The 12,370-nt window shown below is 33.0% G+C and overlaps 1 protein-coding gene across 1 annotated transcript; it reads right to left on the bottom strand.

The window, feature by feature from the left end:
* Positions 1–3,552: 3,552 nt before the first annotated feature.
* LOC130446919 (uncharacterized) lies at positions 3,553–11,480 on the bottom strand. Its single transcript, XM_056783441.1, has 4 exons — positions 11,464–11,480; positions 9,793–9,880; positions 9,291–9,467; positions 3,553–6,462 (listed from the first exon to the last, which is right to left on the bottom strand). The coding sequence occupies exons 1-4, from the start codon at positions 11,478–11,480 to the stop codon at positions 6,343–6,345; spliced, it is 402 nt and encodes a 133-aa protein (XP_056639419.1). The 3' UTR covers positions 3,553–6,342.
* Positions 11,481–12,370: the final 890 nt, after the last annotated feature.

Genomic DNA, 12,370 nt, shown 5'->3' with positions numbered 1-12,370 from the left:
GAGTGTGTAAGACCTTGGGAATTGTTGGATATGTGGCATAAACTTCCCAATGAATATCGAGGAAATTTTGAACTACAAATACGACTACCTTGTTTCATCCATTACAACCGACCTGATTGGACAACGCATTGTGATGGTCCTCCGAGTTCTCAAGCCACTTGTTTTCTTTGTAACAATAAATAGAATAAACAAGTAGTATTATTTAAATTCAAACATCACCCGAATTCCATTAGTCACCATGTCACAGTTGCTGAGAGTAAACAGCATCAATCATGAATTTACCTTTCAACCTACTACGCCTATTGTGCTCGATCCGAATAATGATTACGAAATAGCTTTGCGATCTTTTCATTCTTATCACAGTATACCAAACATTGAAAATTGTAAGTTTTACTACTACGATACCAAGGGCAAGCTTCAAAGTTTTGATTTTCTCACAGGATGTTACGAAATTGCCGATCTTGAAGCGTTTATACGAGATAAATTGGGTGTGGACAATTCAACTAGACCAGAGGGTATATTTTCACTAAAACCCAATCACAATACGTTGAAATGTGAAATTTCCAGTAAATACAAAATTTCATTCAAAGAAGATAATAGTCTTGGGAGAATTTTGGGTTTTTCACCGAAAATACTCGACGCAAACAAAATACACTCGTCAGATCTCCCCGTCAAAATCATTAAAGTATCTAGTATTCGCTTCGATTGTAACATTACCACTGGAGCCTTCGATGCAAACAGACCTGCTCATACTATATACGAATTCGTCATACAAGTGGATCCAGGATATTCCATAGACGAAATTCTTCATAATTTGCTCTATTTACCTGTTATATCACAACGTGAAATAACCAATATCACCGTCATCGCTTTAGACCCAGACGGTCAGCCTGTAAACTTTCGTGGAGAACTAAGTACGTTGGTGTTGGAGCTTAGAGCGCGCGAAGCAAATGGGACTAATAATAAATCATAAAAGACAGTCTACAGAGCATTAAACTTCATTAGATAAGCTACCATCAAAGCTGAAGCAACTCACGTTCGCAAACAAATTGGTTCTGCAATCGTTGGGTTTTAAATTGAAAAATGACAACAATGTATGGAAAACGTCAACGCCAAAACGACAACATGCCTCCAATGTTTGATATCTACCGTAAGCCGATGTTTGACGATTCAATTCGAAAGGCTGAATACTGAACCTATGCTCCATTTATAAAGTCATTCAATTGCAGTGACATTGTCGAGTTTAGCATTAATCAGGTTGATTCGTTCTTTGCAATGAGCGAAACTTTGTTGTGCATTAAAGGTTCGCTTGAAATACACGGAGCTGGTGACGTAAAATTAGCAAATAATGTTGGAGCCTTTCTATTCGATTCATGTACGTACAGTGAAAGTGCCAGGGAAATGGAAACAGTTCGGGATCCTGGAATAGTGAGTGCCGTACGTGCTATGACTTGTTATAACCAAGAAGATTCCAATCATATGGCTATAGCCGGCTGGAATTACCCGAAAGATCCTATTCTGAATGTTAGCGACAAGTCCTTCAACCTTCAAATACCTCTCAAACATATTTTCAGCATTTTCAACGATTATTCAATGATTACATGTGGGCGTCAAACAATACGACTAGTTCGGGCACGAAATGATAATGATTGCTTATATATTACTGAAAAGAATGTCTCTGGAACGCTCTCCACTACAACAGCTAAAATAAACATTACAAGCGTTGAGCTAAAAGTTAAACATATCTTTCCTAATGACGACATAAAATTAAATCTCATGAAATCCATTCAAAAAGATCAACCTATAGTTATTCCATTTAGGAAGTGGGAGTTACACCCTCAATTACTAAAGGAGCAAGACATGAAGTTTGGGCTGTCAAGACATCCACTTCAGTTGAAAGACCTCGTTTTGTTATTGTTTTCTTTCAAACCGACAAACGTAACTTGAGTACAGCTGACCCGACTTTATTTGACAATGCCGACGTACAAAGTATAAGACTGTCACTTAATGGTGATTATTGGCCCAATGAAAGAATGCAATTGGATTTCGCTAAAACTGATTACAATGAAGCCTATTTTAACTATACTGAATTCTATCCCAACTACGCAAACTCCACACAGAAGCGCCCCCTGCTGGATTATTCTTCTTTCAAGAAACGAGCATTGTTTGTTATCGATTGTTCAAAACAGGAGGAAAGCATGAAGGCATCCACAGTCGATGTGAAACTTGACATTGAAGCAAACATAGGTTTTCCCGAAAATACCAAAGTCTATTGCATCCTAATTCACGATTGTGTAATGGAATACTTCCCCCTCACCGAAATTGTTAAAAGCTTGAACTAGATGTTGTGAGTTAGTGTTCGAGCAGACGTCAACATGAGAGTAGCTTTTGTAGACATTCAAGGTTTTGTCGTAGACGGTCTTTTCGTTGCCAAAGAGCTCACCATAGAAATTGGCTTCAAAAGTTCACATTACATATTTTTACCACCGCAACCGTTTTCTACATTAAGTAACGAGGACAAAAAGACCACATCATACTTGGAAAGAAATGTGCACGGCATTCGATACTCTTCAGGAGATGTAGAATATTCTAAAGTAAATGAAATATTAGAAAGCAAGTTAATGTATGCCGCAGACTACATTTACGTTCGAGGACAACAAAAAGTCGAGTTTCTGCAAAAGAAATGTCACATTTTCGGTATTTTTCCACATATTATTGACGTTTGCAAATTTGATTGTACACCCTGTGAAACTGGAAACTTTGCTCAAGATCCAAACCCCTGTCACGCATCTGGACTATTTTCATGTACTGAAAGAAATGTACAACGTCTCCGTCACTGGTTTTTAAATACTGTATTACCATTATAAATAAAGTTTTTTTTTTTTAAATATGGGTTTTATTGAAACACTCTATATATTCATCAACTTTTATATTACATGAAGATTGGAATTTTCGTTTTACAATTTTCAAAATAATTTTTAAAATTAAAACAAATACAGCCACTAATATTACACATGACATAGCAAAAACAGAATTAATTTCATTTTTATATCCCCTTCTGTTCTGTTGAACATGGTGTAGGTTGAATACGTCTTAACGGATAAGTAGTTTGCGGCAGTCTACGGGCCAACTGATGGACCTCTTCTTCAGGCACCAAGTGAAGACTGCTCCACGTCACTTTCTTATCAAATAAACTAAGATTCTGCATTTGTTTCATAACCTCACTTTTATCTCCATAGAAAGCAATATCTTTCTTTAATTCACCAATGCTATTAATAAACTCTTCAATTCGACGTCTGTACTCTTCTGAAGACATATTACGAAAGAGAACATTCTCATACGTAGATACGTTTGATGATCGTTTGACGCAGCACTTGACGTTTGACTTAACGACGTGACGTTTGACGTAACGACGTGACGTTTGACGTAACGACGTGACGTTTGACGTAACGATGTGACGTTTGACGCAACGACGAGAGAGATACATTTCATGAATATTGTTTTTACTGCTATTACATAAAGATATATTGGAAACTAACAAAAACACACAAGAATTTTAAAAATAATTTTATTATAAGAAAACGACAATATTCTACATTTATGAGAGAGAGATACATTCCATGAATATTGTTTTTACTGCTTTTTTTCTTAAATAAAAGCTCACATTATCGCTGAAACTCTATATTACTCTCGTGACTGTCATAGTATAACACTTATACATGAAGGATGACATCACAATGACCAGTGGAAAGAAAAAAAAACATTTTCTTCGAAATTGTTCGAAAACATCTGATAAAAGTAAAACATCGGTCTTTAAGTACAGATCAGAATACTGACCCAAATTTTTAATATCAAATGATTTCCACACTGCATGAGCATGAGAATACTTCTCAATACTGATGTTTTTATCCTCCAATTTATTATAAAATGCCTCTATTGGTGGTAGTTCACAAGTATTTAATTTTTCCCAACTATCTATAAAGTCGTAACAGAAAACCCCTTTTTTGGCTATTAATTTAAATTGTTCGACACTTAAATTACTAAATTTTCTTTTGGAAATTTTTAAATCATTATCATTCAATGTAGCAGCCAATTCTTCCAAGGAAGCACCCAAAAACCTCAGTGAATCTATGAATCGAAATTTTATATTTGTATCTGAATCGTTAAGTGTAAATGAAATGTATTTTTCTTTATTTATGGGGTGTAAACTGATGTTTCCTCTTTTACTTAATTCCGAAATGATGAAATGGCTATCGTAGTTACTTAAGTTATGGAAAACTGTAGGTACAACAAACAGTTTTTTGAAATTTAAATTGCATGCTTGATGTGCAAAATTTCTAAACTTCCCCGTAAAATGATCGTGATCTCTAACAATGATATCTGTAGGGGAAAAACCCTTTTCACATATGTGACACATTGTTGCCACACGTAAATCTGGTTTTTCTTCCATAGGTGTAATAGTTTTAATTTCTGATTTAATACTTTCAGCTAAATTCGATAATTCATTTGCAAACCAATCCATGCAATCTCTACCTCTGTAGCTCTTGAAAAAACTCAAGTCTTCGTTGTAGCTACATTTTACATAGTAACCAGCACTATATGCTATATGTTTTTGATATTTATTTGTCTTATTATGAAGCTGTGTTTTATCTGTAAATTGTTCTAGCATGCACTCAAAGTCGGCATAAACTACAAAAGGCGTAGTTTGTTTATATATATAATTTCTAAAACTAACAGATTCATATTTTGGAAAAGACATTTTAAAATTATTTAATTCAGAGCATAATTTCAAGTGGACATTCAATTTACTTTCACTACTGAAATAATTTATGCAGCGATTGCAAATAAATTTTTTATATGTAGTTTTACTTAACTGACTATTAATTAAACGTGACAAATCTTTGATCCAGCAGTAGTGATATGTGATTTCTGAATTGTCATTATCTATAGGAGGTGCTTCATAATCGTTTAGCTTTGGAAAATATGTATTTTGAATTAATAAAAGATTTACATGTTTCTCGTGTATTGATTTAGCAAGTCTTACTGGATATACTTTGTAAAATGGTTTTTTATTATTTATTTCAATTAAATCCAAGGCATAGACATTGACGGAAATGTTATTAGATTTTTCAAACTTTGAAATTTGATGCAGGGCCATCGGAGCTTCCAAGTCTTGTGTATTCAAGACTGTGCTATAATATGGATATGAGGAAGTGAGTTCTTTATGATTTTTGGCTGGGTACAAAGCATCAACAATTGACCAATAAAAACATGCTTGGTCAGAATTTTTAATGTTTATGCACCCTCGCTTTTTTTGAATAGGTTCTGGAAGTTTAATATAAGATGAGCCGTTTCCAATTTCAAATTTATTGATATTTACTTCTAAAGAAATAATTTTACTTAATGCAAAACCAGAGTCCCTCTCTTGAAATTCTGATAATTTAAAATTAATTTTATCTTTGACACTCTGATACATCGATAATAGAATTTTTAGTCATAAAATAATGAACTCTCCACAAAAACAAACATAAACTTTAACAACAGAATATTTTTTCCTAAAAATTTCCCTTATTTTATTTTTAAAAATTATTTGACAATCATTTAAAAATTGCGTTAAGTCCTTATGATATAAATTTACTATAAGTCCGGTTTTAATTCTTCTTGTAAATGCAGAAGCTACATTTTCCCATTTAACCCTATTTTTCAGTTTATTATTCAGCCCCATACCTATATTCCTATTTGAAATAAGTTGTTTAAAATGTTTGAAATGTCCTATGTATGTTTGTAATTTCCTAATTGTACCTACATGCAGTCCTCCTTTTTTAATTGTCAAATTACATACTTTAATTTGTTTTTTCAATTGATTCAACCAAATTTCCACATCTCTATCCGTTATCTTATCAAACAATATTTTTCTGACATTTTTAATGACTCTCTCTCTCTGTGTCTTAGGCACGTCTATAGTTCCTCAATTTCAAATGACGCTAGCCGTGGATTTTTTCAAACATCCACTAATCCCTTGAATATAATTCCGTATTTTTCCTTTTCAAATTCTTCAATGACTGGTTTGTAGACACTTGTGACTCTTTGCAGTAAAAACACTACTTCTGTATCTAAATCCAATAAAACTGATTCTCCGAATTTGGAATTGACTATTTTTGCCTTCTTTATAGCCCTCAGAGTATTCAAAGGTAGATATGGTATTTTTGTTATTGGTTTTCTCTCTGTGATTAGAGACGTTGCTTTAATTTTTTTTTAATCCATCTGAAAAGAGAGAGAGCGCGTAACCCACAAGAAAAAAAAATACTTACATTTTTTGTTAAGGCACAATTTCAACAGATACTAGTATTTGTTCTTCAGAGCTGGTTTCTCTTGCTGGCAGTGGAAGAGACCGACTCCAACACAATGCAACATCTTATTTATACTCATGTCACTATCTCCATACGATTGTGATAGAATGTTCTAGAAAAAATATTTTATTTGCGACAATTTTGTAATTTTGTAATTTCCTGTAAATGTGGTCCATATGGTTTCCGAATATTCTAATAAATTTTCACTATTTCCTGTACATGTCCATTTGGTTTAGAAATATTCTTATCAATTTCCTGCGTTATCAAAAAATTTCTTATTAATAGGTAAAAGTTATCTTAAGATTGGCGTTCGGGAATTTCCAAAAAAAAATTTAATAAGAGTTTATTTAAAATATACAACATCATTGATAAAAAGAAATTATTTTTGTTAATAAAATTTTGAGATGATTTAAAAGGTCTCTATTTGGACATGGAATATCGAACACGTTCCAATTAAAGGGTCCGGCTGCAACAAGTTTTTTGGTAAACTCATTATATTTGTAGTATTTGGTGTTTTTGAAAAAGTACATGTGTCCGTCAGTGTACTGGAATGCTCCTGTAACATCTGTAGGTAGTCCAGGGAAAATATCTTTTATTTGTCCTCTATTCCGAACAGTTTTCAAGTTCTTGTCAAATTCAATATAATTACTGTTATTATAAAATACATATATTTTCCTATGATTGCTTTGAAACATTGTGTTTATTTGAGAATTCTTAGGTATAATTAAATTATTTTCCTCAAGTATTTGTAGAGCGGGAAAATCTGCTACATAGTATTTACGGTTATTGACTGCTATTAAATTATCTGAAGAACTTTGAAAAATCTGAATTATGGGACTCACTTCTTCAGGTAAATAATCATCGAGTATTTCTGGTTGCGAGGGAATAAGTTTCGAATTCAAATCAATTTTCCATAGGGAATTTTCATTAATAATATATAAATGGTTAATTTTCAAATTCACCAGCCATGGCAATGAACATATACTCCGGTGTTATGACGCATAAATTTTTATCCGATTCATTTGGTTGATGTGCAAGTGTCTTTGTAGTCGGTGGCAGCGCTGATGTGGGTTTGAAAGGATTATTTACATATGTATTGATTGGTCCATAAAGAGCTTCAAGGGCCATTTTATCATCCTCATCCAATTTAGGAGCAATGTTGAATTGATACCATGGATACATTATTGCTGTCTCAATATCACTGTGAGCAATTCCTAAAATATGCCCAATTTTATGAATTAATACCATAAGTAGGCTAGTCTGATCTTCTGAACTTGATCCATCCAAACTTAAATCCCACTTCTCATCAGCATCAATATGAAGCTCTATACAACTGTTGCCTTTTGGGAAATAAGCATGTGCCAACACCTTTCCGGGGCCATCAAATGTACTGGAGCACTCACCTCTACCTTGGCAATTTGCTCGAAAATAGTGCTTTCCCCGTACAACTGTAATAGATATATCGGGAGCATAAGGCCGTATTTTGTGTATTAATTCAAATTTAAACTTTGAACTGTTACTCCACACTTCAAAAGCCTTTTTGGTTACTTTAAGATATTCTGGAGTTGCCTGAGGGAAATACCATTTCAAATCAAATTTTGACCATTTTGATTTAACTCTAAAAGAATGATCATCGTCGGAAGCTGCTTCACTCACATTACATCTTGGTCTATTTAGAAGTTGAATTGTATTTTCATCTAATTCTCCCGTTGCAGGGATATTATATCTTTCTTGAAAACTCAACAAATAATCCTCAAGTTTAGTCAAATCATTTTCATTTGCGTACCCGAACCGGTGTAAATACTTCATAGCATACTGTTGGTCGACAACGCATAGTACTGGATATAGTACTGCAGCTAATATAATGATTAACATGATCTTCACTCTTCTGCTATCCTCAAAAAACTAATTTCCAATCACATTAATAACGGAATATATAATTTTTAAAAAACCCAAAGACTTTTAACCGACCTGGTATATCATCGCAACGAATCTGTCTCGATTACGTGCGTGATACCTTACATTGACAAAAATCTCTTTTTATTTATACGTTATACTTTTATGTTACAAGATTAGCGAATAATAATGGTATATATAATTTTTAAAACCCAAAGACTTTTAACCGACCTGGTATATCAGCGCTCCCGCTGTTATCATCGCAACGAATATATAACTTTACGCATGCGCAAAAACGAAGTCTCTCTCTCTCACACATTGTCTCGCTGCTCTCTCTCTAACACACGGTTTTCCCTATTTCTGTAGTCAGACATACGTTGTTCATCTACTAGTGGTGATAACACAATAAAAGATTCGTTTCAATTAATTTGGAAAAAATAAGTATTGCCTCTTTCAAAAACTGAAAAATTAATTTTTCTTGTATTATTTCAAAATAATGTTATAAATGAATAAAATATTCAAAACACAGATAATGATCTACAAAAAATTGGTAACGGATGCCTCTTTTTTGTAAAATAAAGTAATAGTAATACCATTTTGAGGTAACTAGTATAAAAAATATTAGAGTCTTGAACCAAAAATTCCCAACAAAATTTGCTTTGAGGTAGCCAATAACAGTTGGAGCCTTGAACCAAAATCCCTTATAAAATTTGATTTGAGGTAGCTAGTATGGAAATAGTAGAGTCTTGAACCAAAGTTCCTAACCAAATTAAAATAATTTTTGAGGTAGCCAATTGCAATAACAGTTGGAGCTTTGAAAATATATGAGAACCTTGAAAATAATTATTTTTGAGGTAGCCAATTACAAATAGTTGGAGTCTTAATATAATAATTATTCCAAAACATTTTTAAGGTAACCGATGTAAAAATTGGAGTCTTTTTAAAAATCTTTTTAAAAAACAAAAAAAAAACTCAAAAAATCATTAATTTACTAACTGTCTATTCCTAACTAACATAACCTTTCCTGACGAACAAGGTCTGTACCTGCTCGTTGGTGTTCGCTGCATACGGAGTGTAAAACTCCCAACTGGACAGACCCTCCTCACCCTTGATAGTAAAAGAAAGTTTTTTCTCTTTTGTTTTTTGTCTTATTCGAATATGGTTTGAGGAAAATCCATTTTTCACCTGTAGTTCTTCTCTCTTATTTTCTTGTTTGAATAACTAAAATTTTAAAAAATGAGTTATTACCATTTAAGTGAATTTTTATATATCAAATATAAGAAAAAAATCTGAAGAATAATATGTTAAGAGTTTAAGTTTCGAGTATTATTATTATTTATAACGAAAAAATCTAAATTATTGTTTTGAATTATCAACGTAAAAAATGTAAATTATTATTTCTACAATAACTGCTCCTATTTCATTATAAAATTCAAATAAATCACAAAAAGTAATATAATGATTTTATATAGAGAGAGAGAGAGAGAGAAGAATTTTTAATTGAAATTTAAATATATTACTCAATATCAAACTCTAAATAACTTACCTTTTCCCTGCTTTTACTCACAAATAAATTTTTACATTTTGATTCACCTTTTGTCAACGAACGAATATTACCTAACAGACAAACAAAACTGAAAAGTTTACTGAATGTTCTACATCACATATATGTATATCACACACACAGGATGAGGCTTCTCGATAACGCTGACATGAATTAACATGGTATGATAAAATATATTTTGTTTTCAGTTTTACACTGAATATATCAGTTAAATTAAACTCAAAAAATATACGAGGTATTTTGAAATTAGGAAATTAACATAAATTTTAATCATGGTTTTTATGTATATTAATATGATTCATGTATTCCAGAAAAAGATATGAGGTAAATGTTTCGTGTACCGAGAGAGTTCTTATGAAATTTAAATGTTTTTACTATTTTAAAAGTATTAGTCCTAGTTTCCCTTCGTATGTTCTAGTTTTTTCTATAAATTCATTCATTGAATTAAAAACAAGTCAGTTTCAAAATGAATAGTCAAGAGAGTGGTTACCATCATCTGAAAGATTCCAATATTGAAGACAATGGTGGTCGTCAAGTGGAAGATGCAAAAGGTGAATCATTTTACCTACTTGAATCAGTAGTGAATATGATATAAGCTGTGGTCTGAGTCCAGCTCAATACTTTAGTCCTGTTATAATTCTAAAGAAATTTCATAATAGAAATTGTAAAATTTCCTTCAGTACATAAGAATGGGGTTGTTTCATCCGAATTACTTCAACAAAAATTGGGAGACTTTTTCAACGTGACTCATTATTCGGATGAGAATGTCCTGATGGTGTTTGTCTTCAATGATTTCGTCAAAGTTACACAACTCATATATAATAACGAGGAATTGTTAAAAGTTGAAAAACATGGTATCGAATATTACCTATACGAATATGATGTAGCTGATATATTTGAAGTTAATCAAAAAGGAACATGGCATTCCTCACAATAATAACCGCATGAAAACGCTGCGGTTAACGAGGTAATTACGTTTTGAATTTAGAAGTAGATTTATTATATAATTATCATAGTGATTTTTTCAGAGCATTGTGTTCCACTTGGTTCTAATTTATAACAAATATTCAATAACAAGTACCTCCCTTAAGATGGCGGTAACCAACCCCTTTGGCAAGGGAGGTAATAGCACAAGCATTAGAGAGGGTTCTTTATGTGTAATAACGTAACTAAAATGAAGACCCATACTGAGATTTATTCTCACATATACCATTTCAGTTTTAGGTAAAGAATGTTTTGAAGGACTGAAATGTTTATTTTTTGATTCACACCCTATGCCATAAGAAGAATAAGACGCAATTCCATATACCAGATACATATTCAATGTAATTGGATGTAAATGGCTTAAACGATGTAAAAACAAGTAAAATTTATGTCTAATCGATTTGTACCTGTAATTATTATTATATGGATGAACAATACATAAACGCTAAGGAATCAACAAGGATTGAAGGCTTTTTTGGTTGCGCAGAACGGGGTGAATCTATAAGAAAAACATGCAGCTTTGCTACCTCTGCGCTCGAAAAATTAACCTAACGTTAAAAGCGAAATATATTTGATCATGTCCATCTCTACTTACTTCACCGGTAGCGCCATCTTTCCATATCTCTACTTACTTCACCGGTAGCGCCATCTTTCCATATCTCTACTTACTTCACCGGTAGCGCCATCTTACCATATTTTACCAAAACTCACATTTTACAGATACCATATAAGGAGCCAAGCGAAAAGGCGTGATCACGTGACTTATGAAAAGTGGAACGGAGTTGCCCATTACCTACTCAGCATGATTACTCCATGGCAATCCGAAAAAACTGAAGCAAAAACTTTTCCAGCAGATTTTTGGACACGAAACTTTTTAGGTCTTGGAGAACCAGACTGTCGCCATTCCTTCGATCGTCTCATCCAATTTGACAATTCGGTTTAAGATGTCTACATATTTTCGATCGAGCACAGATCGAACCCGATGCTTCTACCCTTGCACGCTTTTGATCAACATTCAAACATTTGGGGATACATTTTGTAGCATTTTTTCTCATGTCCATATTGATGTGAACTACGTGATAAACGCGTTTGTATGAAATATTCATTGCTTCAGATATCCGTTTTAGCCAAATTCGACAGTCTGATAAAATCATGTCATGAACTGCAGCAATATTTTCGGACACACAGAAACTAACCTTTCTGATCGGTCATCATCTTCAATGGAAAATTTACCTCTTTTGAAGCTTGCTGTCCAATTTTTCACGGTCAAATGAGAAGGACATTGATCACTTGGTTTACTTTTTTGACGTCAAACTTTACACTGACACTTCTAATAAGTTATTGTTCGTTGCTATGGTAACACAATATTTTGTTTATGCATGAAACTGGTCTAGGCTAACTACATATCAATACATCCTCGTATACAGTCAATCTAAGGCAGACTGAGTGCTTTTATCTGCGTCTGTTGTTGAGTAATGTCACCGGAGTATTGTTATTTCAATATAAAGAGGCATGCCTTGCATTAGGTTTGCCAGAAGACGATAATCATTGGGACAGTATACCTGCTGAAGCAGCA

Source organism: Diorhabda sublineata, chromosome 7 (assembly GCF_026230105.1).
Source record: "Diorhabda sublineata isolate icDioSubl1.1 chromosome 7, icDioSubl1.1, whole genome shotgun sequence".
NCBI classification, from domain to species: domain Eukaryota; kingdom Metazoa; phylum Arthropoda; class Insecta; order Coleoptera; family Chrysomelidae; genus Diorhabda; species Diorhabda sublineata.
This window is presented reverse-complemented; position numbering and strand designations above follow the sequence as displayed.